Source organism: Hoplias malabaricus, chromosome 18, assembly GCF_029633855.1.
Source record: "Hoplias malabaricus isolate fHopMal1 chromosome 18, fHopMal1.hap1, whole genome shotgun sequence".
In the NCBI taxonomy this organism is placed as follows: Eukaryota; Metazoa; Chordata; class Actinopteri; order Characiformes; family Erythrinidae; genus Hoplias; species Hoplias malabaricus.
Window position 1 is genome coordinate 5,795,217 of NC_089817.1, and position 27,980 is coordinate 5,823,196.

At 41.7% G+C, this 27,980-nt stretch overlaps 3 protein-coding genes across 3 annotated transcripts in view; 2 read left to right on the plus strand and 1 right to left on the minus strand.

The window, feature by feature from the left end:
- Window positions 1-6,816, plus strand: part of lhx6a (LIM homeobox 6a) — a 30,648-nt gene extending 23,832 nt beyond the window's left edge. Inside the window, exons 4-8 of the mRNA XM_066651365.1 lie at window positions 1,780-2,000; window positions 3,193-3,293; window positions 3,444-3,539; window positions 3,811-3,982; window positions 4,358-6,816. Coding sequence (XP_066507462.1) covers window positions 1,780-2,000; window positions 3,193-3,293; window positions 3,444-3,539; window positions 3,811-3,982; window positions 4,358-4,437 — 670 coding nt within the window. The 3' untranslated portion in view covers window positions 4,438-6,816. The remainder of the gene's footprint in view (window positions 1-1,779; window positions 2,001-3,192; window positions 3,294-3,443; window positions 3,540-3,810; window positions 3,983-4,357) is intronic.
- Window positions 6,817-8,323: 1,507 nt separating this feature from the next.
- On the minus strand, window positions 8,324-22,234 carry morn5 (MORN repeat containing 5). Its single transcript, XM_066651364.1, has 5 exons — window positions 22,163-22,234; window positions 21,737-21,884; window positions 19,325-19,436; window positions 19,096-19,227; window positions 8,324-8,695 (listed from the first exon to the last, which is right to left on the minus strand). The coding sequence occupies exons 1-5, from the start codon at window positions 22,207-22,209 to the stop codon at window positions 8,532-8,534; spliced, it is 603 nt and encodes a 200-aa protein (XP_066507461.1). The 5' UTR covers window positions 22,210-22,234; the 3' UTR covers window positions 8,324-8,531.
- Window positions 22,235-22,929: 695 nt separating this feature from the next.
- ndufa8 (NADH:ubiquinone oxidoreductase subunit A8) lies at window positions 22,930-27,951 on the plus strand. The gene is made up of 4 exons (XM_066651363.1): window positions 22,930-23,095; window positions 24,180-24,343; window positions 27,287-27,452; window positions 27,624-27,951. Exons 1-4 carry the CDS (start codon window positions 23,045-23,047, stop codon window positions 27,759-27,761), a joined length of 519 nt encoding a protein of 172 aa, XP_066507460.1. The 5' UTR covers window positions 22,930-23,044; the 3' UTR covers window positions 27,762-27,951.
- Window positions 27,952-27,980: the final 29 nt, after the last annotated feature.

The window sequence follows — 27,980 nt, forward strand, 5'->3', positions numbered from 1 at the left end:
TGACAGTGGTAACATTAATTATGACAGTAGGCTGTGGTGCTGTTTAACACAATGTTTATGAAAGTATTCTGAGGTGATGTTTAACACAGTGTTTATAACAGTGGTTTTGAACAGTAATTATGACAGTAGGCTCTTGTGGTGTTTAACACAGTGTTTATGACAGTAGGCTGTGTTGGTTTTTAACACAATGTTTATGACAGTGGTGTTTAACAGTAATTATGACAGTATGTTGTGGTGGTGTTTAACATTAATTATGACAGTGTGTTGTGGTGGTGTTTAACAGTAATTATGACAATTACTAATTATGTATTGGTGTTTAACACAATGTTTATGACAGTGGTGTTTAACAGTAATTATGACAGTGTGTTGTGGTGCTGTTTAACACAGTGTTTATGAAAGTAGGCGGTGGTGGTGTTTAACACAGTGTTTATGACAGTAGGCTGTTGTGGTGTTTAACACAGTGTTTATGATAGTAGGCTGTGGTGGTGTTTAACACAGTGTTTATGACAGTAGGCTGTGGTGGTGTTTAACACAGTAATTATGACAGTATGCTGTGGTGGTGTTTAACACAATGTTTATGATAGTAGGCTGTGGTGGTGTTTAACACAGTGTTTATGACAGTAGGCTGTGGTGGTGTTTAACACAGTGTTTATGACAATAAGCTGTGGTGGTGTTTAACACAGTGTTTATGACAGTATGCTATGGTGGTGTTTAGCACAGTGTTTCTGACAGTAGGCTGTGGTGGTGTTTAACACAGTGTTTCTGACAGTAGGCTGTGGTGGTGTTTAACACAGTGTTTATGACAGTAGGCTGTGGTGCTGTTTAACACAGTGTTTATGACTTTATGCTGTGGTTGTGTTTAGCACAGTGTTTATGACAGTAGGCTGTGGTGGTGTTTAACACAGTATTCATAACAGTATGCTGCAGTGGTGTTTAACACAGTGTTTCTGACAGTAGGCTGTGGTGGTGTTTAACACAATGTTTATGACAGTAGGCTGTGGTGGTGTTTAACACAGTGTTTATGACAGTAGGCTGTGGTGGTGTTTAACACAATGTTTATGACAGTATGCTGTGGTGGTGTTTAGCACAATGTTTATGACAGTATGCTGTGGTGGTGTTTAACACAGTGTTCATGACAGTATGCTGTGGTGGTGTTTAACACAGTATTTATGACAGTAGGCTGTGGTGGTGTTTAACACAGTGTTTATGACAGTAAGCTGTGGTGGTGTTTAACAGTGTTTATGACAGTAGGCTGTGGTGGTGTTTAACAGTGTTTATGATGGTAGGCTGTGGTGGTGTTTAACACAATGTTTATGACAGTATGCTGTGGTGGTGTTTAACACAGTGTTTATGACAGTAGGCTGTGGTGGTGTTTAACACAATGTTTATGACAGTATGCTGTGGTGGTGTTTAACACAGTGTTTATGACAGTAGGCTGTGGTGGTGTTTAACACAGTGTTTATGACAGTAGGCTGTGGTGGTGTTTAACAGTGTTTATGATAGTAGGCTGTGGTGGTGTTTAACACAATGTTTATGACAGTATGCTGTGGTGGTGTTTAACACAGTGTTTATGACAGTAGGCTGTGGTGGTGTTTAACACAGTGTTTATGACAGTAGGCTGTGGTGGTGTTTAGCACAGTGTTTATGACAGTAGGCTGTGGTGGTGTTTAACAGTGTTTATGACAGTAGGCTGTGGTGGTGTTTAACACAGTGTTTATGACATTATGCTGTGGTGGTGTTTGGGGTATTGATGCGATGTGTCTTGTCTCTCTCTCACAGTAGGTTTGGTACTAAGTGTGCTCGCTGTGGGCGGCAGATCTACGCCAGCGACTGGGTGCGAAGAGCACGAGGAAACGCCTATCATCTCGCCTGCTTCGCCTGCTTCTCCTGCAAACGCCAGCTCTCTACTGGAGAAGAGTTCGGCCTGGTGGAGGAAAAGGTGCTCTGCAGGATCCACTATGACACTATGGTGGAAAACCTCAAACGGGCGGCAGAGAGCGGTTAGTAAGCAGTATGTGTGTGGTGTGTGTTACCTTAACTTGAGATATCTTTATAGGAGATTTTTTATTATTTTTTAGTTATATAGGGGTGTGACCGACTGTAAAGGATCTGTAATCTCCTCTGCATCGGCTGTCATATACACTCTCATATACACCAATCAGCCATAATATTATGACCATCTTGTTTCTACACTGGCCATTGTTTCAGCTTCATTGATCATACACGTCCACATTTTAGTTCCACAATTACGGAATAAAGTGTTCCTTGGCATTCTTTGTTTACCCCTTTCACCCTGTTATTCGCTGGTCAGGACCCCACAGGACCACCATTGAGATGGTATGGATCACGCAGTGATACTGACGAGGTGGTGGTTGTGTTGATGCGAGTGGATCAGACACAGCAATGTTGATGAAGATTTTAAACACTGTGTACACTCACTGTCCACTCGTACCTCATTGGTCCAACTTGTAGATGTAAAGTCAGAGACAGTAGCCCATCTGTTGCTGCACAGTGTGTGTTGGTCGCCCTCTATTCCTTCATCAGTGGAGACAGGATACATTCAGCTGGACTATTATCAGGTGGTGGTCATAACTTTATGGCTGATCAATGTACACTCTCATATACACACACTGTAATCAGACATATATATGTCATACTGATCCACTGGAAAACAATGGGCTTTACATGATTCAAATGACAGTCTATTGCACCTGAAAAAAACACACATCAGTAATATTGCTGTCTTTCACTGTACTGCATTTGGAAATAATTGTGTTGTACCATGGTTGCTCATTTTATCCAAATATCATTCCCATTTGTATCATGTGATTTCAAAGCATTTTCCAGTGTGGCGTGTGGGCCTGGTGCGCATTCAATCTAAAATGAATTCTGTCTTAAGTGGCTCCCTATGTGAGCAAATGTACACAGGATATTGATATCCTCCTGTAGGTCTGCAGCGCAATATACAAGTCTTTATGCTCCACATGTCTGTATGGATTTGTGACTATGTGACTATTCATGCCTAAGTATAGCTTTAAACAGATGTGTAGCAGAAATGGAGCCTATTTTTCCATTTTTGACATTGTAAAAATGACAGTGGCTCCTGGTAGTGTAAGACCCTGTGTATTGTTCTATGCGACATATGGAATTAATTGAACTTAAGTGAATGCTGACCTTTCTGTCTCTCTGCAGGAAGTGGTCTCACGCTGGAAGGGGCAGTGCCCTCGGAGCAGGACAGTCAACCCAAGCCAGCTAAAAGAGCTCGGACGTCCTTCACTGCAGAGCAGCTGCAGGTAAAACCCAACACAATCTACAACCACATTTTAAACAGATTCTCACATGAATAGTTTCATTGGCGGAGGGATATGATGACATCATAGGAAGGTTGATTATACTTACTTTGCGGTAAGTCTTTTTTTCACTGCTTTCTCTTCTTTGGGCAGGTAATGCAGGCTCAGTTTGCGCAGGATAATAACCCCGATGCACAGACGCTGCAGAAGCTGGCAGACATGACAGGCTTGAGCCGACGAGTGATACAGGTAAACACACAGCACGGATCTATACGTCAATAAACTCTCTTCCTCTCTCGGTTTATTCTTATGCTTCATTCTTTCTCTCTCCTTCAGCATCAGTAATTAGTAGCTTTAGTTTTTGTTCATCTGTTTTTACAGCACCTAGTTTGATGATATACTGCATGTTGCTAGTTAAATATTACAATATATACATAGGCCCAGTGATAAATATATAATAAGGAAAATAATACTGTAGATAGCTGCCTGATGTTTGTGCATCGATCTGCTTTTTCCTCAGGTTTGGTTTCAGAACTGCCGAGCGAGACACAAAAAACACACCCCTCAGCACAACGGCCCTCCGCAGGGTCACCCTCAGGCCCGCATGCCCCCTTCGCTGCCGGACGAGCTGCACTACTCGCCCTTTAGCCCTGAGAGAGCACGCATGGTTGCCCTGCACGGATACATCGACAGTGAGTGGAACCCTCACTACTTCTCCAGTACGAGTACGAACAAACCACCACTGCTCAGGCTTCTCTTTTACCACAGCTGCCTCCCAAGACCAAATCTGTCTTCTTTAGTTTTGCATTGAAACAACAAAACTGTTGAACAGATTTAACATAATTAAATAACCTAATCACTTAGACTTGCTTATGTGGTTTCTTACACTGCATACATATTATTACATAGAGGGACACCCTTCCTTTCAGATGAAATGTTGGGTTAGTAGGTGTCCACCAATGTTTCAGTGCAAAACTAAAGAAGTAAGTGTGAATGATCAAAGGCAATAGCATATTTTTTTTACACTGCATGTGGACGCTGACCTGTCCGTTTTCTTGTGTCCTCAGGTCATCCGTTCTCAGTGCTGACCACACCAAGTCTCCCTCATCAGGCCATGTCCCTGCCCCAGCTGCCCCTTAGCCGCTAACGCCCCCACCAGTGTGACCCCGGCCCCTCTACCCTGACCTCCTGCTCCATGCTTCCTGCCGGTTCCTCCTCCTCCTCTTGGTCTGAAGAACAGGGTCACGGTCCCTCGTGCTCTTGACCTCCGACCTCCCGAGGAGAGGGAAGGCTTCCTCTGGCCCCTGGGTCTGGACAGGATTTCCCTCACCTGCGGCCGCAGAGCCGCACACCTGCGAGCGGTTTACGGGACGCCTGGGCGAGCGGTCACCTGTCAAACCGACCAGACGTTGCGTCGAGTCTGGGAGACTGGGAACCCGGGAGAATTCAGAGCTCGGATTGTTGGACCCGCTCCCTAAGCTCACACTGAAAGACATTAGGAGAAATGGCGTAGTTCAGCTGCTCTCGTTTGGAAAACTCTCTCTCTCTCTCACTCTATCTCTCTCTCTATGTCTCTCTCTCAAAAAAAAATGTTTGAAGGACATTTCTAGCCGCAGGACTGCAGCACGGTCCCTGATGAGATTAAATATTTAAAAACAGAAAAACCTGTGGTAGTGGGAAAATAAAACCTAGGAGCAGTCGGTAAGAAGAGTTTCATCTTGTGCCGCATCAAAAAGAAGTGACTGGATTCAAATGTGTGCATCATTTCCACATGCATCGCTGTCACACTGCAAACAGTAAATAAACTATACCCTGGAAAAAGGTTCCTGAGAAGCACTAGGAGTGAATGTAGAGTTCTAGAGAAGAAAAAAAATACTTCCTCTAAAATTATGAATACATAAAGTATCCTAAAGGATACAGACATTAATAAAATACTGCATTTATCTTTATAGCCGTGTTTATTATGCATGGCTCAGCATAATGTGTTAACAACAGATGCAATATAAGACGCTGCTTATATTGTTTAATGCATTAATTGTTTTTTGGACCTGGCATTCATGGAAAGAGTTTCTGTGCAGAACCATCTGTTGAAAGCTTCCTTTTGGCCAATTAATTTATGGCACATTTGTCCTGGTTTAAATCACTACTGGAGTTTCAATAATAGAAATCATGGACATTCATGTTTTCCCATTTTAATTTTCAGCTGAACCCAGTAGCTGCCCTTTGAATTCTGTTGAAATTTCATGACGAAACGACTAACAGAAATAGTCTAAATTATCCTCTAAAAATATTTTATCTTTCACAAACATTCTTCTTTGAAAAATAAATGAAATAGAAACAATATGTCACTCATGTGGAGATGATGAGGTACATGCAGTAAATCCAATGCAATATTTGATGAAACCTTTGATGAGCGTTACGCTGGATCTGTGCATTTTGTCCAACTGTTTACATGAATATAAAGCACATAGAGTATGTGTCTCTCTCTCGCTCTCTCTCAGTGAGTCTGTGGGCAGAAAGCACCGAACGCCGTTTCATCACCCGCTAACATCTGCACTCTCTCAGGCAGAAAGAACCCCACAAAGCGGACCACCACACACCGTCTGACCCAGTGATGGAGGCTGAGATAAACACAAATCTGACTCACCATGAGTCTGTTCTCACAACTTACACATTAATTTCTCAGTAACATCAGGATCTCAAGTAGATTACAGTCAGCACTCGGTCCGAGGGGCGGTGCAAAATGATGCCAACCCCCTTTTGATTATTTTAGCTCATTAACTTTGGTAGAATTTAATTCCACAAGGTGAAATAATGTATTATAATATGGTGACTAGGTTATTCATTGATAATGGAGTTTGACAGATCTCAGAATGCTTCACTGAATTTTATTTTATTTAACACAACTTTAGGAATTAATTATTAAATGTGCCAAATGTGGAAGTAGCAAAATAGACACCTCTTTTTTCCACATAAATTCTACTAAATGTTGGATATTTCATGTTTTCAGACTCATCTAACCATTAAAAAAAAACAGAGTTAATAAGGTGTGTGTGAGCGAGAGAGAAAAGAGAGAGAGAGAGAAACAAAGAGAAGAGAGAAAATGGAAGAGAGCATTCGAGAAAACACAGATGACTACATGTAAAGAAGAAATGTACCTGTATTTTTTATTTAAGCTGTGTCCTGATGTTATGTGGGATCAGTGTGTGTGTGTGTGTATGCGTATGCGTGTGCGTGTGTGTGTTTCTGTTTTCTGTTTCTTGATGATTTCTGTTTGTCCTGTAGCCTTGGCCTCACAGACTGAGGGGAATCATTCAGGGCTTCATGGGACTGATGTGGGGACAGGGGACTAAAAATAAAAAGAAAAATTTTAAACGGTCCCTGAAAAAGCCTGTATTGTGATCGAGGGGGAGGGGACGAGGCCTCGAGGTTCTTGTATTTATTGAAACAAATATTAGCCTGTAAAGCACTTTTTCCCCCATGTCGCATTGTTTGTTTTGTAAAAAAAATGAATAAATAAACATGTTGAAGCAAAAAGATGATCCTCAAGTGTGACCTGAATGGTTTCTGTGAAACAAATGTGATGAACGCAGCTCTCTCTAAGACACACTGTCTATTGCCTTCGTAGAAACTAGAGAAAGACAAATCTCTTTCAGAGAGGGAGCCTAAGACCCACTGCTCATCATGACTTTACCCCGTAATTTAACCTGAACTAAATGGAAACCAGGTTCTTTTTTCGGCAAGACTTCAGACAAACGCTAAAGTAGTACGAGGCACTGTTCAAAAATCAGAGACCACCATTAATTTATTTAATTTCCAGTCAAAACAGCCATTACGTGCAAAGTAAACACTTGAAATCAAACACGATGCTGGTGAACAAAGGACTGACCGCCCCAGAGCCCAGACCTCAACATCGCTGAATGTCCTTGGGATTGCTTTGATAATCAGAAGTAAAGAATGTAAACAACTTCTAAGACTGAACTTCCGAGGTGTGAAAAAAATATAAACATTGCCACCAGAAACAAACGGAAGCTGTATTGAGGGCAAAGCCTGGACCCAGGAAGTTCTATGTATTAGTTTAGACTTCTGTGTAATTCTCTGTTAAATATGTGCTTTCTCTTTTTTTATACGCGATGGAGAAAAATGAGATAATTTGTAATTCATGGCTGTTTTAACTGGAAATTAAACATTTTTATTTATTTGTGTTTATTGTGTTGTATATTAATGTGAAAATGTTTAACCACAGAATCAGAATCAGAAGAAAACGTCTGTTAGACAGCACATATTTCTGCTTGGGTTAGGTTTTCAATATATTTAGGTTTTGTGGCTGTGTGTGTGTGTGTGTGTAAAACAGGAAGTAATCACAGGCCGATGGCGGAGCTGCTGGGCCCTTCACGGGTCAGTGTGTGCAGTAATGACTCAATCACTGATTCCAGCACCATCACACACAGGAAACGTGTGTCAGTCTGCATCACTGCACTGATCTCTGTCCAGAGTCCAGTTACACAGGACACACACACACACACACAAATATGTGGTTAGGTTTGTGTCTATTTTCCAAAATAGATCAGGGGTCTTACCGACTCGCATAAAGTCACAGCGAAGCCCCTTCAGTGCTTCTGTATTTTGTTTTTATCAAATACAACTCTCAGAACTGTTTATGATATGGTTCTTAATCAACTAAACAGTATATTAATGATATTAAATTCAAATATTGTCATTGTTTTGCTCAGAACTTACAGAAAATCTCTGCAGCAGAAAATTACTGTTTTGTTTTTAAATAAAAATAATTCAGTGTTGGTTCTAAAACCTGATTCGAAGTCATAATATTAGCCCTGATTTGTGAACGTAGGTCTGCACAGGTTTTTACACCTGGAATAATCTTGGCAATGCCCATGTTAATAAACAACACTGACAGAGGCACTGTTTATTGGAGTTATTAATAAATTATGGCTTCATGTTTATCACATCAGTGGGGTTTATAACTGCAACTACATTTGACATATAATTAAAGTGTTCAAAAATGGTGTTTTATTTAATTATTTAACATTATTACACTGTAAATAAATGTATTATTACAGCATCACTGCGGCCTTCATTTAGGATCTAGTTTATTAGTAATATACATTCAGTAGCCACTACATATTCAAGCTAACAGGAAAGTTCAAGAACAGACCCAGACGTACAGCTGTATATCAATAGGATGGTAATATTAGAGTGTGTTATTACGCTGTGTTTAGTTTAATTGTGTTTTATTAAAGTCGATGATGAATGAGATGAGATTGAGTCCCTGCCTGTGACAGAAGCTCCTCGTTCCTCTAGGACGCTGTAAACAGGAGAATGACCTACAAACTCATCCCAGCTCCTCCGGCAGCTCTGCACTATCCAGTCATGCTCCTCATCATCTACAAACACACACACACACACAAGCACAAAGCACAGTGAACAATCAGCTTCAGACACACCCTACTTTAATCTCAGCTTCATCAGAATCATTGGCCAAGGATTTTTGAACGTACAACAACGCTGTCTTTGGTTCTACAGCGGCCAATTAATAAAAAAGTGCAGTCAGATATTTATATCTGTCATATTAATTATATTAGTGTCATACAGGATCATGCTGAAGTAGTAAATCTATAGGAGTGAGGAACAATAGCCTTTACTAAGATGTGTCAATCCAACAATAGTGTTCCAGAAAATACTAACTTAAAGATTTAAGATTAAAATTAAAGATACACACACACACACACACACACACATCGTTATGAGATATTTATGTAATATTTACAGTGTAAAGGGCAGCCAGGGCCTAAAGGAAACATGGGGTGGAGAGAATAAAGAAACAGCCCGTTCTCTTCCCTCAACATTCACAGCTGAGGTTCCCCTGAGCAGGACACCTAACCCCCACTGCTCCTGATGTGTGTGTGTGTGTGTGTGTGTGTGTGTCTACATGTCTACGTGCGCTCACTGCCTCACGTACACTGGTGTACTGTAGTGTCTGTGTGTGGTCACCGCCATGAATGGATTAAATTCGGAAGCACAATTTTGTTGTACCGCTGTGTGATGAAAATACAAAGCAAAATCATGTTTACGGCCTATTATTATTTACACAGACATAGATGTAGGCCCAGCTATATTCACACATATTAACCAAGACTTTTACAAATGCCACAATCTTAAACATCACCATTTCTTGAAGTCTATCTCGGTGACAACTGCTTTTTCCTTTAAAGCCATTAAATAATAGAGAATGTGTTCCACACCAGTCTGAAGGAAATGTGGCTGTCTGAGTCAGTAACGCTATTCTGATTGTGATCAGTTATGAAAATCAAGGACAATTATATTTTTTCAAGCCAAATTACATCATTCTACACTGACACTAACAGGAGCTCAGTGTCTTGGTGTTTGACGTGTCCAATTTTGACTTTTATCCCGTTTAAGATACAGAAATAATCCAAGTTTTACAGTTCCAGTAGAGTTTATCTCAACTCAGTTTTATATGACAGGATATGTTTCTATTTTTCCAGTGTGAAAAGAGTACCACATTAGCATAGAGCAGATTAGCTTTACAGCTAAATCCACACACTTACACTACCTACATATAGTGTGTGTGTGTGTGTGTGTGTGTGTGTGTGTGTGTGTGTGTGCGTTTGTTGCACCATTATTCCAACATTGGTTGCTAAGTTCTTAGTATTTGACAGGAACTATTTTCTTTGGCGGAAGAATAATATTTAAAATTGTAGATTTGACAATAAGATTCAATTTGACAAAAAGGTTCAAAATATACAGATAAAAGACAAAAGTGCATTTGAAGCCTTTGTTTATCACAAAAAAAAGAAAAAAAGCATGATGGCAGAAACTGTAGCTCATCGTTCACGCTTGCAGCCGAATCACGCCATTTCCAGTTAGTCCAGCTGGACTGAGTAGTGTGTGCTGTTGTGGCCATGTGTGTATTACGGCGGTTACTGCTGCTGTGTGTATGTTAATGTGTTATGTTAATGCTATGAGCTTAAGCTGCTCTTCAGACTGCAGTCAGTAGAGTTTAATCTCCACTCACACACACTCGCATTATTCAGACGCAGTTTAAGGCAATTTACATTTTTCATGTGAAGGATTAAGACAACAATTATGAAAATTTGTCCTCCACTTGAAACCTCAATCACTCGCTCCCCCTTTTTTTCCTTTTCTTCTCCATGAATCTTGAGTCTGGTGGCACCCTCTCTTTCTTTCTCACAGTCATTCTCCCACTCTCTCTCTCTCTCTCTCTCTCTCTCTCTCTTTTTGCTCTTTCTTACTTTCCTCCTATCCTTGCCTTTACTCTTTGTCCATCTCCTGCAAATTTCTCTCCTTTTCATTGACTTTTTCTTTTCTTTTTTTTAAATGTTCCTTTCTTCTTTCCTTCCCTTATTTCACATTTTCTACATTTCTCTTTTACTCTCTCTCCGCTCTCATTCTTCATTTCCCCTTGCCTTTTGCTCTCCATGTCTCTATTTCTTTTTCTTACTCTCATTCCACTTCTCTCCATTTCTATCTTTAACCCACTTTCATACTATTTTCCCTCTCTCTCACTCCATCCTTCTGTCTGTCACACCACTCTCTTTCTCCTTCTTTCCTCCCCCTCTCTCCTTTGCCCCCCTCCCCTCCCCGCTCTCTCTTACTATCTTTCTTTCACCTATTTCTCTCTCCCTCCTTTTTTCCCCCAACTCTCCCACTATCTTCCTTTCACCTTCTCTCTCTTTCTCTCACTCTCTCTCTTTCTCTCTGTAAGGAGGCTCTAATTATGGGCAGCAGTGGCCGTAGCTCTGCAGCTGCATGTACTTCAGTCTCCCCCCCTCATTGTCGTGAGCGTGTTCTTAAGCTCCTCTCGCGCTGATTGTGGGTAATTGCGAGATACCCCCCCCCAACATCCACCCGCCACCAAAACGAGCCACTTCTACCTGCCTCTCACGCGTGCCTCACGTCCCTCCACAGGGCACACTGCCGCTTCCTCCCCGTTTCTTAGTTCATATGATAAGAATGATGCTAATCAGGAATTGGAGTTAAACTGCACTTTGCTCAAAGCTTGGATCACTAAAGAATTCAGGGCAAAATAAAAGTTAGGAATATGAAGCCGACGTGAGTGAACGGAACTAGGCCTATCATGGCACAGCACATTGCTTTGTATGCATGTGGGTAACTCTTCGCCATAGTGCAGCAAGTGCAGGCAATTATTTATTTATTTGAGGCAATTAAATACCTCCGCGAGCTCAGCCATTGGCCGGCTGAATGGACGGACCCTCTCCAGCCGCAATTACGCTTTGGTAATGGCAGCAAATTTCGCACATTTTCATATTTGTGCCCAAATTGCCCTCTTGAGCCTCCTGATCGCTAATACAATCGCAAGCCCCCCACTACACACACACACAGGTGGCAGCAGCAGCGGCAGCCTCAGGCACCCTGGATTGGTTTTTTATTGGCCGCGTTTAACGTGGACTCAAAATGGCCTCTAAATAGTCACTTTCTGACATGCAATTTCAATATCAATGGTGCTTTTTTTCTTGCCGGGAACCTGCTAAAGTAACGAGCGCAATCCTTCCACAGTCAAGAGAGAAAGAGAGAAAGAGACAGAATGCAGGCTTAAAAATGCAATGCGTTCACTGTATGGACACAATATAGTAATCTACGTAAGAACACACTGCAGCCAGAAAATGACTCCTCTTACCATATGCATGAACATATCATTTCTATTCAGATGAGTCGCTTTCATAAAGGCCTCGCTGAAAGATTTCTGTCGTCTACACACTTCAGTACCCTTTAGTAAGAAAGAGGTGCCAGGGGTCATCAAGGACTCTTACACCCCACAAGGCCTTAGAGAAGGATGCTGAGCGTAAGCATGGACTTATGGAGTCTATGGAACACGGGAGTATGACTGGCAGCCAGTTTCTGTTGTATGTGGGAAGGTGGAAGAAGACAGGAGGTGGTGGAAGTGCACAAAAGTAGAAAACACTACGAAATCTGAAAGGAAAAGAGCTGTGGGTTGAAGGTGATGTCTGAATGATGGCTCTCCTTTCTCAGCTTACTGCTGATCCCTGGTTCATGTCGTCTAATAATTCGTCACTCGCTCTGCCCGCCGGCCTGAGGGGAAGCTCTAATGGCACCTTGTTAAAAGGTGTTTATCGTAATCCCTAAAACACACCTGAAGGGAAAAGTGTTTCCTTCCAAATAAAGCTGCGGTGGTGTTAATGGCTCTGAGACGAAGCGGCCAATGCTTCACGCAAAGATGAGGATCTAAAAACAGGACATGGACCTCGCTGCCTTGTGTCTGATGGGACTGTAAAACCTTTATCGGGGGTTTAGGAGAGAGTTTGTTTGTGGATCGCTGGTGGTTACATCAGTGATAACGGCTCTGTTTTGGGAGTGGTGGTATCAGGGGGTTAGGGGATCACAGGCAGGTCTTGTTTTCACTGGCACTGGTCTGTTTAAACGAGAGCGTTCCTGAGTTTTCAGAGGAACAATTATTCAAGAAGCAGGAAATGTGGACAAATAGTACAGCAGCAGGAGCTCTGGCTATAACAGAGGTTATTCACTTGCAAGTAGAGAGGACAGAGAGCCTCTGAACATATTTTATAACATAAAAATATTACATTATTAAAGGGGACACATTGTAACTGGACACAGTCTTTATGAAGTATATGTGAATATTGCTTTACCACAAATAATACCACAAAAATTAAGCCCCATAGCAGCACCCCCTACCGCCCCAAGCCTGTTCAGAACGGCCCATTTCAGCGCCTGTTCCTTTAAATGAAAACGAGCGCACAAAGCTCAGTTGCAGGAAGCATAAGCTCTGTTTTTTAGCCGTTTTCGCTCAGTTCTCTTTCTTCTCCGTTGTCGTTTTCTCTGTTTTTACTCAGTGCTCTTATCTCTCTGCTCATTGCTCCGTTTAACCTCGTCTTTGCAAGGTCAGACTCAAAGAGTTTTGTCTGTGCAAAAGAAGCAGAGCTAAATCAAAATGGCTTATTGAATTCCATGTTTTCCGATGTCAGTCCACAAAAAACTGACTAGGTGGTCTTCTAAATATATTCAAAGATTTGTGACACGCTGCTCAACTTATGAATGACATTAATGTGGACCCAGTGGTCACAATGTTCAACGTGTACATAATATTGTCACAGCCTGAATAAACAGCATAGACAGATTTTAAACGTGTTTTCTCATCTCACCATCTGTGAGAAGGGCAGAAGAGGTGTTCTGATCCAGAACCAGTCCTCCAACATTAGTTCCTGACCTACTGCCCTCGTGGCTAGTGAGTGGGTGTCCAAAAACCTTTAACAATACACTGCATATTAGGAATCAGGCCAAGGCCTGTATGTTTAATTCCCTTCTTATGATGTCAGCACTAATCAGCGCTCAAACGGTTTGAGCTTTAGGCAAGAAGCTTTTCAACATGTGCACAGTCCTATGTTACGTGCTAAAATTCCAGGTGTTTTTTCCAACTTAATTGAAATGAAGAGCGAAAACCCTTTCATTTTCATCAGAAAAGGCAGGGTATCCTCAAACTTCTGACAGGCCGTTTATATTAAAGTTCTCAGAGAAAAAGCGATAATCTAAGATAATCTAGGATCCATCTGGGCCTTCTGAGGCCTAATGGCTACAGTCCAATGGCCCGAAGTTAGGTGATCCAATCCCGCACAATGAGAAGCTTGATGACTCTGGGCTGCCGTGTGTGAACGAACCTGAGCTTTGCTGTCTATAAGCAATCTGTTCATGGTCTTGAGAGGAAGGCATGTCGATCAGAGCTCAGCCTCAGCTTCGTGTGGTTTGCTGCCATGCGTGGCGCTCTGTGAAGACCCTAAACCCTCTAATCCGAGCACTGGGCCAGGCCAGCCTTATTACACCCGCTCAGTGTAATGACAGGATCTTGGCAGCAGCCCTCCTCACGTTACAAAGTCTTTTAGATCAGGAAGGAACCAAAGCAATCGTCCGGCTTTCCTCTAACAGAGCATAAGAAAACACCTCTCCTCAGAGGGATAGCAAAAAAAACACTTGGAAGGTGTAACGGTGCATGAATACAGTGACACAAAACATTATTGGATGGAGCCTTCATAAACAATGATGTTGTCTCCAGGTGGTGCTTGAAACCAAATCCAAATAACGTAAAATCCAGTCCATAATGAATGCACTGTGTCTTAAACATGCTCTGCAAATGGTTTCCCCACGCAAGGAGAGATACTGTATTAGGCAGTGAGGTCCATGCCCAGGTTTGTGAGTGACTGGACCTCTGCACTGTTCTCCTCCTGGAGTGGTCTGTGTTTCTCTGACCCCTGTGGAGCAGCCCGCTGTGTGTCGAGATTCCTCAGGGCTTCCTTCGTCTTTCTCCATCTGGCCCAGGGCCGGGGCATTTCCTCGGGTCTTCCTGCCCAGCCCAGGCAGCTGCTGCCTGAGCCTGTTGCCTCCTGTCATCCCTGCCTCTCCGCTTCCCCCTGAAGCCCCTCTGCTCCTTTGTCCCTCAGCCAGAGCCTCTCTTGTCCCTCTCTCCCTCTTTCCTCTATTCCTCCAGAGGGTTGTGGTCTTTACCTCACTCCCTTTCGTTCCTCTTTTTTTTTGTCCCTCATCCTGAAGGGAAGCCACTGGCAATAAATTCCATCTTCACACCCATTTTGACAAATAGACCTTCACCTTTCAGTGATAAAAATAACTGAGCGTGTCGCGGCACCATGCTTTCTGACGTAGGGGGCCAAGGGCCAGCGGGGAACCAGGCACTGCAAATATGGCACTCAAAAACTGACCGAAGAGGATGAAAGGAGTGACTATCATGTATTTGTGAAATGTTTGTAACTATCATATTATATGAATTGAATTTACCACACATTCTGGATGACTTTACTGAAGCTAAACTAAATGTATTAGTTATTTTTAATGTATTATACGAGCTTCAAATAATACATAAGCACTGCATTTAATAAGTCTTGAATGTAGAATATCATTCATTCATTATCTGTAAGCGGTTTTCCAGTTCAGTTTGCGGTGGGTCTGGAGCCTACCGGGAATCATTGGGCGCAAGGCTGGAACACACCTTGGAGGGGGTGCCTGTCCTTCACAGGGCAACACACTCACACACACACACACACACACACACACACACACACACCTGTGGACACTTTGGGTTTTTTGGGGGTGGTTTTGAGTTGCTGATCCACCTACCAACGTGTGTTTTTGGACTGTGGGAGGAAACAGACAGTCACCCGGAGGAAACCCATGCGGACACAGGGAGAACACACCACACTCCTCACAGACAATCACCTGGAGGAAACCCACGCAGACACAAGGAGAATACACCACACTCCTCACAGACAGTCACCCAGAGGAAACCCACGCAGACACAGGGAGAACACACCACACTCCTCACAGACAGTCACCCGGAGGAAACCCACACGGACACAGGGAGAACACACCACACTCCTCACACACAGTCACCTGGAGGAAACCCACGCAGACACAGGGAGAACATACCACACTCCTCACACACAGTCACCTGGAGGAAACCCACGCAGACACAGGGAGAACACACCACACTCCTCACAGACAGTCACCTGGAGGAAACCCACGCAGACACAGGGAGAACACACCACACTCCTCACAGACAGTCACCCGGAGGAAACATCACATAGTGGTGTTAGCATTTATTTACCTGTTGTACTAGTGTTTTTTATTTGAATCGTGTTTTGACAGACATTCCCCAAGCTTAAACTTAGCTCTAACAGAAGGTTCAGCAAAGATATGCATAAACAACACTGCTTCATACTAATTTGACATGTTCTGAGGCAAATCTGTGATATACAGTTGTGGAATACAGTTTGCACAACACTACTGATCGAGGGTGGTATAAGTTTCTGTTACTTGTTACTGCTAAACTAAACAAGTAAACTTCAGACACCAAACATGTCTTGGTTGGCTGACTACGTTTGGAGAAATGGAAAGACTGTAAATTTCATTCTGGACTGAAATATCGCTTTAAATTTTAGCTTCAGACACAGAAGGAGCGTGCCATTTTGCTGCCAACCTCAAACATCAGACATGTCTTGGCTAACTGATTATATTTGGTGTAACCAAGTGAAATTTGGTACTGCCTTCTTGTTTGTCCTTTCCTTGTCCTAATCAGTTTGCTCATCCAAACCCAACCATCAGTTCAGGTTCTGAAGATGATTCAGTCTGTAGGATCTGACAGCACCGAGTACATCATGCGCCGTGTAGCCTGAGAAGCGAAAAGGCTATTGGCTCGCGCTTCCAAACCCGCAGACAGGCAGATGGGCAGATAAGATATACAGCGCTGAGCTCACAAATCAAATCGGTGTGTAGACACATATAGCAAAGACCCATGCAGTGATCTAAGCAAACACACAGCAGTGCTACACGGTGCGAAGTGCTTCCTGAGGAAGAACAGCTGAGAAACACCCTATTTGCCTCAGGGTACTGCTGGTAGCGTATCGCACATAAGAGTGGGCTAAACGAGCTTCATCACAATGGACGTTTTACTATCAAACTCCACCAGTGTGTTGAGGCCTAGTCGGACTACAGTGTGAAGGAAAGACCACTGTGGCCCAGTCGAACTACACCACAGCTCTCGAGCCCAGTTCATTACACGGTTCTTTAAGGCTTCCACAAACCCTTTTTGACACTATTCAACTTCAGAATGTAGACAGGTAAAGTCCAGATAATCCAGGTAATCTACACCACAACTCACCGTAGGTTTTAACACGACACTTTCCAATAATTCTAAAAGCCAACCCATAATTCCATATACATGTATAACACACATCTGCTCAGGATGCGCATGTCTCTCTGTGTTATGGGAACCACGCGGATATGAATGAGATCTAAATGCTGTGAGTCAGTGTGTGACGATAGGAGGCTGGTAATGTGTCTCGTGTTGCATGTAGTTACTCCAGACAGAGCTTACCAAACCGTGCGTTTCACATCACTGGAAAACACAGCAAGCTGCCAAGTCATTACAAATGGAAAGAGAAAGACCCATCCAAACACATACACGTACCTGCACACGTGCGCAGATCAAAGGGGGAATTGATGAGTATCATATTTACTTTTATTGCGGTGGTCTACATACGGCAAAAGTGACCTGTGTATTCCATCAACGTAACGCTACCTCATGTAGAATCTTAAGATAGGTTTTATTAAGAACATGTGCTGCTTGGATATATACACGGGGTTCTATGCACAAGCGTTCACACACACATACATCTTTGCTCACACACATTTGTATTTATACAATGTCAGGATGTGGGTACAACCACATGTAGGTATCGTTTTTGAAATATAGTGCTATCCACTCTTTTTTACTTTACCTATTGACCTGCAGAGATATTTATCCAAGTCTTAGGATGCATTTTCTTCTTCTAACATCAAACCCACACAGACACAGGGAGAACACACCACACTCCTCACAGACAGTCACCCGGAGGAAACCCACGCGGACACAGGGAGAACACACCACACTCCTCGCAGACAGTCACCCGGAGGAAACCCACGCAGACACAGGGAGAACACACCACACTCCTCACAGACAGTCACCTGGAGGAAACCCACGCGGACACAGGGAGAACACACCACACTCCTCACAGACAGTCAGCCGGAGGAAACCCACGCAGACACAGGGAGAACACACCACACTCCTCACAGACAGTCACCTGGAGGAAACCCACGCAGACACAGGGAGAACACACCACACTCCTCACAGACAGTCACCTGGAGGAAACCCACGCAGACACAGGGAGAACACACCACACTGGGTGCTAAGGCACACAGTTCACTATCCTGAGAACACCAATCACTTCTTTGTTAATTTTTGGTCTCTTTCCTTCCTGTCAGATGTTGCACAGTTATTAGGAGTGTAATCTTCGCTACATCTTGGAAACATATCATTACTATTTTAATTTCTATCTTCACTTACTCTCATTTGACATTACCTTTCCTCATGCAAGTGGCTCCTATTATGTCTAATCTGCTCAAAAATATGTCCTGAAATGAATAAATTAATGCCAATTTAAACTGGAAATCAAAAAAACCTGACCTTAACCTCAGTAACCAGAAATGTTTTTACTCTTTCGATTGAAATAAAACAGATTTTATCCTGAACATGTACAAACACACACACAGACACACATTTACAGAGTAAACCCAGGCAGAGACTGCGTATCGTATTTAATCCACAACCTTTCTTAATCCATGACATTGTCTGGTGGTGTGCCGATCCCAAACTCCTGGCACAGTGAGCGGAATTCCTATCTGCAAAGCTGACACACCGAATTGTCTTCAAATCAAAGATTCAACACTGGGCATTGTATGGGAGTAAAAATGTGTTTTGCATTTTCCTTTTGGAAACACAAGTCAAATGACTGCAGTGGGGAAGCATTTCTGGCCGAGAGAAAGGACCTACCGACGAGTTATCGTACCATCATGGTTGGACGGCCTAGTCTCTAATTCTACATGCATTTACGCTAATCCGTTTACGCCACTTTATTGCTGTTTCTGTTGTCACAATTTCCAGGTGGCTGCTTAGAGCAAACACAAAAGATATTTCTGAAGTGCTGCACAGAACATATTCCATCCTTCAGACTCCAGTCTGAAAAGTTGTTATTATGAACTAGGAAACACACTGAAGGTTTTTGGAGGTTGTTGGGTAAAATGAACCTTTACCGAGATTAAAAAGCAAGATACGAGTGAAAGATTCAACATTTGGGCTAATGTAGCAGCAGGCTAGCGCACAAGCACACAGTCACCGTCTATCACACAGCATTACATCATTCACCTGCATTTCTAAGAAAGTTGCCCTGGTAGTCATTGACCACTCTGGTGCTGGGATTGTAGAATCCATCTCCACAGTCATAGCAGCCATCGGGTATGACCCGTGGAGGATCCTCATTGGTCAGCTGAGTCACTCCTGTTATGAAAACACATGTTCACTTAATTGAATGTAACATATCAACACGATAGTAGATGGTGGTGGATCTTCAGCTGCAGGCTGTGAGACATTTCACCTGCAGGTTTGAGCCCATTGCATCTCTCTGTGTAAAAGCGTCGGTCATAGCCGTCACAGTAATCCCAGTCTGTGTCCTGGTACTGCAGCCCATCAGAGAAGGTATAATGGCCCTGGAAGTGACACACAGCGTTTAAAACACATGTACCATCGGTGTATTCTAGTATATGCAGCATTTTAAAATACAAGTGTATACAGTCATATCAAAGCTGCAGAAATATTATTTTTTAAATTTTATTTCACAAAATTAGAAAACATTAGCTGTCATTTACACTTACCATTACAATTTGTAAACATTTCATAATGGACGGACCAACACAGCTGGACTTGCACCTGTCCAGGGTGTGTCCTTGGCTCATATCATATTTAATCAGCACATACACTCATATGAAACACGTCTTTTATTTAAAAAGATACAAATAAATATTACATTGTTTCCTGACAGGAATAGAGCATTGCTGAGGTCTCCTATCCAGTTAAAAAGCAATGTCCCATTGATATTCAGGGAAAAACAAAGTATGGTCCTGTGTTGGTTCTAACAACAACGCTATCCCTTTAATGATTTCTCTGACCCCACAAAATAACGTCCTTGTAACTTTAAGTATGTTTTTAAGGATGCTCTAAATATGTTATCGTGTGGGCGGCACGATAAGCTCCAGGGGCTTGGAGGTTGTGGGTTCGATTCCCCGTGTCCGTGTGGGTTTCCTCCGGGTGACTGTCTGTGAGGAGTGTGGTTTGTTCTCCCTGTGTCTGCGTGGGTTTCCTCCGGGTGACTGTCTGTGAGGAGTGTGGTGTGTTCTCCCTGTGTCTGTGTGGGTTTCCTCCGGGTGACTGTCTGTGAGGAGTGTGGTGTGTTCTCCCTGTGTCTGTGTGGGTTTCCTCCGGATGACTGTCTGTGAGGAGTGTGGTGTGTTCTCCCTGTGTCTGCGTGGGTTTCCTCCGGGTGACTGTCTGTGAGGAGTGTGGTGTGTTCTCCCTGTGTCTGCATGGGTTTCCTCCGGGTGACTGTCTGTGAGGAGTGTGGTGTGTTCTCCCTGTGTCTGCATGGGTTTCCACCGGGTGACTGTCTGTGAGGAGTGTGGTGTGTTCTCCCTGTGTCTGTGTGGGTTTCTTCCAGGTGACTGTCTGTGAGGAGTGTGGTGTGTTCTCCCTGTGTCTGTGTGGGTTTCCTCCGGGTGACTGCCCGTGGTGTTGTGTGTTCTCCCTGTGTCTGATTACAGATAATGAATGAATGAATGCTATTGTGTTAGCTGGGCTTAAAACTCTCACTGATGAACAAAATGGACATGGTCAAAATTCTTTAAATTGTAGAATAATATACCTAGAGTATTTCAAACATCAATTCAACAATGAACTAGCATTTTCTTGTCATCCAATATCCTGTAATGCAGCTTTGCTTCCCTCAGCCTTATGGTTTGACCGTATTGAACCTATTAGTCTTCTCTTACTAGAATACACAGCCTTCATCAACCATTGAGAGTCATCCCTCTTTGATACAAATATTATGTTAACACAGCCACTGATGTAGATGCTCTTAAAAGTATCAATTCGAGTCTATTTTATAGAAGCACAGTGTACAGTTAGGCTTATTTATTTATTTATAGTTCACGTCACAGTTTTCACGTCCCTACGGCCACTGGCCACTTGTTTTTTAAAACGTTTCTTTTAGGCTTAGTTCATGTTGGAACACAGAGCTTGGCACATTTAATGTTACTCCAGATTGGGATGTCATTTAGCATGATATCTTTGCCTTCTCCAAGAAACTGTCTCAGCAATTAATACATTTCAGGCTGGCGCACAGGTTTTATATTACGCCATGTCACTCCTATTTGATTAAAATGTCCAGCGACAAAAACTGAGATGTAATTTGGACCTGGTTGAAGAAATGTGTCCACATGTTTGGGCAATGTCCAGTGATTGTTTCTTTCTGGAATACTATTGGACATTCTTTATGTCCAGGTTTACTCTTAAGAGGAGATGAATCAACTGTAATTCTCAATACGTAACACAAAAGAGGTTTGATTGCATACTTTGGCATTGTTATTTCTTTGAAATTCTTATTTTGGAGTGGGCCATTTCTACATTTGAAAAGGCTGAAATAATCACAAATTGGTGATAGTTTTTTTAAAGCACAGAGCATAATTTGCAATTTCATTATTGATCACTGATTGCTGATTTTTTTATAATAAATTATTTTTATAATAAATCAAGTGCCATCATCTGAAGTGTTTTTTTTTTTGTGTTGGGAACAACTAGCCAGAATGTCCCTTTCAGTGCAATGTCTTTGTAATTACAGAAGTGTTTATGATTCACAGTTTTTTTATGATTCATACAGTTTTTAGGTCTCTTCAAAACAAAAAATATACTCCATCATTACACAGCTCCTCAGTAAATAAAAAGGAGATTTGACCACCTGTTTGCAAATTCCCTTTTCCCATGTTCCCTCATATCTGCTTCCATTGGGAAAGTATAGGACTCCTTTTCCATGAAACATGCCATCCTTCATCTCTCCTTCATATCTGGTCTGAGTGGGGAGTTTGTATTCTCCTCTCCCCTCCATCCTGGCAAAGGCAAAACAATCCAGGCCATTTTTTTTATCATAAAACATCAGAAAGCCTCATGTTATTCCTTGACGTCTACAATGAGCAAGAGCTACAGCAGTGAAGAAGAAATGGAAAAACCCAAAGAAAACACTGTTCCAGAGCAATTTACAATCCATAACACAGCCCCAGCTTTAAGTGAACGAGTCTTTAGTCTGCACTGGCTTCTACTCAGTCCTCCTCAGTGAAACAGAGACGGTGAGAGGGTAAATTAGATTTTAATTTGATCAGTATTTTACCTGCCATTTCTGTAAGAACCGCAGTAACTGCTGCCAGAGAACTCCATTACAACCAACAACGGACACAGCGTTCCCATGGAAACCAGGGAGCGTCTCCGGATGTCAGAGGTGTTCATTTTAATTTGTTAGGATTTAAACTCTTTAGGGAAATATGTACCGTAAATCTGCACGGATCATTTTCCCGATTCCCTCTTGTTGTCCAATAAAAATAAAGCGGCACCATTCACTCATACACAAAGGTCAAGCACTAAGTTAATCATCAGAGGATTATTTATTTATTTGTTTATTTGTTTGTTTGTTCGTTGTTTTGATTGCTTGCTTGCTTGATAGACTGAATGATTGATTTAAATGTTTATGTAGATAAATATAATAAAGTAAAATGTATTAACAATTAAACAAATGTAAGATTTTTAATCAAATTTAATAATTAACAAAAGAGAAATAACATCTCATTTAATACCAGTGTTACAAGTGTCAAATATTAGCATTTGTAATGCAATACTAATTAATATCATTAATGCTGTAATCATACCAACTCAAAATACGTTTTGGTACATAGTAATAATAATAATAATTTAATCCCTATAACAAGGCTATAATACGTTTTATTATATTAATTTTATTATATTTATATAATTTATAATAAGTTCATATTATTGGTATATTATCTATATTTATAATTAAAGATTATTTTAATGAAATAGAAACTGTTCCGAGTTTGGTGTTTTAAAGGCGCGTGCGGTTACGTCATGTAAGCGCGACTGTAGGTGGCGGCGCCTGCGCAGTGACTGACCTTCTCTCGGCAGAGTTCAGGTCCTTGGTTGGTGTTCAGAGGAAAACTCTGCGGTTCTGTGCGATTTTTTGTCGCTTTTAAACCGCACTATGCCCAGCGAGGTGCAGATTCCGACCCTGTCGGAGCTCAGCGTCGAGGAGGTATGTGTGTATCGAGTCTGCAGTAAACAAAACAAGAGCTTCAACTTACGTTCGTGGCTTGTTATTTTGAACTTCTTTCCCATTCCACCTTAAATCTTGCAGCTGAGGTTCGGTTGTTAATCGTCAGTTTGTTTTTGGAACATTCGATTTCATCTTAAATTTTTTTTCTTAAATAGACCAGCGGTGTTTAACTTCTTATTAATCAATTTGTACATGTTTCCCCCATTCCACCTTAAATTAGCTCAGTGAATTAAGGCTGTTGGGGTTAGCATTTTTACAGCCAGTTTAATACCTTCTTATTTATGTTCCCGTTTCACCTTAAATTTCAAACCGTGTTAAATACTGCGGCTGATATTTTTCCTTTTTTCGGCAGTTCATTTCTTGCTCTTATTTCCCATTACACTTTAAACAGTCTGTTTTAAATGCAGCTGAGGTTGACATTTTCGCTTGCTTCTCATCTTACTCTATTAGCAATGTTCAGTTCCATATTAAATCTTGCAGCGTGGATCACACAGCTACAGCTGTACCCTTTAAGATGGGACAGAAGATTCCAGCTTGCCACATTCAATAGTGTCAGTTTTATAAGTTTATCTTGTTTAACTCTGAATATGTGCGTTTATTTTATGTGAACAGACTTGAGTTTGAACGTTATAGATGTATTCATATTTTGCTTCCTTATCAGTTGAGCATCAAGTATAGTTTCTGTATTCTCCATTCCCTGTTTGTAGTTAGTAGTTCAGCCGATAGTTAAAACAAATCTGTGATGTTTATTATGAATACAGCTCTGTAACTAATGTGCTTTAGTAGACTTTAACTTAAAATGAACGTTGAGAAAAATGATGTGTTTGATGTCTTTGTCTTGTGGAGACACCTGTTAAGGTAAATCAGTCTTTCCCAGCTGCAGTTCTGTTGTCCCCCGACCCTCACGCCCTGTTCCTTTTGTTTTTTATTACATTTTTATTATTATATTTTATATACACGCCTGCAACTTCATCACACTTGAATCATTAAAATGTGCCCGAATGTGACAGCTTAGTCGTGTATAATGTCTTAGTTTTTGCATCTTTTCTGGCCCTTTGTCCAGGTCAGTGTATCATCGGCTGTACTGAAAGCAGCTGCTCATCACTTAGGCTCACAGTGTGACAAGGCCAACAAGGAGTTCATGCTCTGCAGATGGGAAGAGAAAGATCCCAGGAAGTGTCTGAATGAAGGGAGGAAAGTCAACGAGTGTGCACTTAACTTCTTTAGGTACTTCCATTTGCCTCTCCAGCACGCTCAAGTACACACTCAGCACACCCTTTTTAAAATGGTTTCTGATTGATTTCTTGTAAGACATGTTTAATTTTATGTACAAGATCTTGTGGGGTTCATTTAAAATATATAATAATTAACATCTTCCTTGTTCAGATTGGGTTTAGTTGGTTATAATTTATCAGATTTTTCACAGCTTCACACTAGCTCATTATCTACCATTACAAAGATGTGAACAAACAGATAATAAAAATGTCGGGCAGCTTGGTGGTGCTGCAGGTTGTGTCGTTGTCACGTAGCTCCAGCGTTCTGGGTTTGTGGGTTTGAGCCCCACCTCGGCTGACTGTGAGGATTTTGGCGTGTTCTGCCCATATCTGTGTGGGTTTCGTCCTACACTCCAAAAAACGCATTGATAGGTGGATTGGCTGTGAGTGTGTGTTTGTGTGATGCCCTGTGATGGACAGGTGCCTTGTCCAGTGTCTTCTTACCTTGTGCCTAGTGATTCTGCGAAGGCTCTGGGCCCATCTCGACCTTGAAGTGGACAAGCAGTTATAGACTATGACTGAATAAATACCATTCGTGTAAAATGAATCAATACCAACAGGTTTAATGAAAGACAGCAGGATTAGGCATTAATATATGACCTGTGGGCTTTTTAATTAATGTATGCAAATGTATAATTAACAACAATATTGTTGGTTATGGGGAATACATAGTCTTTTTTATACCTTTTTAAACTGGGATATTTTCCCACACATTTCCCACAGTTTTTTTTTTTTTTGCCTTTGAGGTTTTGGTTGTGTTTTCTGCTTTTCTTTATCCAGTCTTTTTCCACATTGCAAGTAAAGGTAGAGATCTAAGAATGAATTATGGGCTTTGGGCTGTGGAACTGAACAGGCATCTGGATTTATCCATGCTCTTCCTCTGCTTGGCTAACAAAGTAGGGAGGGAAAGTAAATATTTCTGGATATTTCAGGTTTAAATAAACAGTCTCAAACTTTGTTAAAAATTGGGCTCAGCTCAGGTTCAGAATCGTGTTTTTTGCCTTTAATGTCACTCCAGCAGTCATTGTGTCATCTTGGCCCATTGCAGGACTTCTGGACGTATGAATACAGAATGCAGTAATGTGTTAGTGACTTCAGTTTAAATAAAGAAAGGATTGTTTACAATTGTGTCCGTTTTAAACTCCTATCCATGCTAAGTTCTTGCTTCTTTAACTTAAACAGAATGGTTGCTCTTTAAGAATTTCTCTTTTAAAAGTTATAAACTGCATTCTACTGAACGAAATCTCAGCAGATTCCAAAGTAAAAGCACATATTTTAACCTACACTGTTCTCAGTTATGCTGGTGTGACATTATCATGATGCATGACTAAATCTCGTAATTATGTGTTGACCCTCCAGTGTCTGGTTGCCCTGCTTACATCCTGAGTTGACCATAGAGATCTGCCCCTTGGTCGATTATGTGTAGGAAGTGGTCTGGTTCATTTCAGTCTGGGTAATGGCAGGCGTTTGGCCCTAATAACACAGTGACGCCTCTGCACCGTGACTGGTGTCTGTCATTAAAACAGAAAACAGCTTTTGGGTAGCTTTTGTTGGACGTCCAAGGATCTCTGAACGGCCTGCCGAGGAGGCTGGAATAAACTGTTTTGTCCGCAGTGTAAACATGCAAGAATATCGAGTTAGAAAGAGGACACTGGGCTTGTGGGGACCACCGTGACTTTGAAAAGTTGCTTTTAGAGCTGGAAGAAGGAAAAAGCCATCAAAATAAATAGACTATTGTTATGGATTAGTGAATGATACGAAGGTAATCTAATCTATGTTCATAATATGAAGTTCATTCATTCAATTTCTGTATCTGCTTCGTCCTGATCAAGGTCACAATGGTCTTTTTTATTAATGGTTACTTAAGTGGTCGTATATCTTTATTCACGCTCAATTAACAAGATTAAAAAAAACAAACAGAGTTGGATAAAAGTTATTTTCCAAGTGTTCACAGTGTCAATGGCATAGTGATTACCTATTATAAAAATACAAGCTCAGAGCAATACTCTTTAATTCATAAAGACTTCTCAGAGTGGTTTTTAAAAGATTAGCATGCCCTTAATTACTTTTCAAGTATTTTCTTTTGAACAATATGTCGGAGGGAAGCAGTTTCAGGTTTATTTACATCTACTGAATTATAGATTAAAAGTTATTATATGGTTTACATCAGAATAGAAAAGGACTTTATTTTTTAATAAACTACCCTGTCAAAAAAAAAGTGACATTAAGGAACATTAAGGAATATTTTTTTCTTTAAAGCGCCAACATTTCTAACAAATAAATGTAATCAGTTTGCAGGTTACTGTTTACTGAACTTAGCAATAGCAAAATGAACCGTCAGCATTGCCTGTGCTTAGGACTGGGCATTTAATCGAAAACTAACCAAAAGTTTATGTCCCCACTGTGTGTTAATGCACTGTCCCTTTTAAACCACGCTACCACACTGTAGTTAAGTGGTTCTGCCGCATAGAAGCAACACGGAGGAGAACCTAAACACTGAGGCCTACCGAGCAACTCGAGCACCTCGTACCTATGAAAAACACATCATCTGTGGTTTTAATGTGTTTTGCTTTGACTTTAATTAAGACGAATCCTGAACAACAAGAGGTCAAATGTAAACACTGATTAAATAAAATGTTTCAGTGACCAAAGCACAATCACACACCAAATATAAACATTGCTCAAAAAACGAGAGAGGAATAAGCTCCCAGCGACATCAGAAAACAGTATCCCAGCTTTAAAACTGGAGCATACAGGAGTCACTGAACTGTGAGGGTCAAACATACAAAATCATTCACAAATCATAATTGTGATAAAATGTACAATTAATGGTGATATTGATCTGCGCTCATATCGCCCTGCACTGCCTGTGCGTATGTTCTGTTGTTATTTACAGGCAGATTAAGGGGAACTGTGCAGAGTCTTTTACGGACTACTGGACCTGCCTGGACTACTCAAACCTGGCTGAGCTTCGACACTGCCGGAAGCAGCAGAAGGAGTTTGATAACTGTGTGCTGGAGAAGCTTGGCTGGGAAAGGCCTGCTCTGGGAGACCTGTCAAAGGTGAGACAGTCTCAGATTTCTAAAGCAACCTTGGTTCACAAAGTGGTTGTCATGTTTTGGTTTGGAGAATTAATGAATGCACCTATCTATCTTACTCTGATCATGTAAAGCCCAGGTAGGATTGTAATTGCCTGTCAGAGATTTTCAGACTTTATTTTTGTTTTCTGTCAGGTGACTAAGGTGGCCACTTCTCGAGCATTGCCTGAGAACCCCTACCATACAAGACCAAGACCAGAGCCCAACTCTGCCGTTGAAGGCCCGCTGGAGCCGGCTAAGCACGGCAGCCGCATGTTTTTCTGGAACTGGTGAAAAGGGACTTGGAGCTGGCCCTTGAAACCTACTACACCTGCCGCTCACACTCTTTCAGACATTTCCAAACCTCAAAGGACAGTAGCAGATTCCGTGCCTCACTCACAGCACTGACTGCTATCCCTGTGTGTAGAAGAATATCAAATTTATCGATGTGTTCATTAAATGGAGTTAATTTAAACTGTCCTTTTGGGTATTTCTTTTTACACTGTAACATAC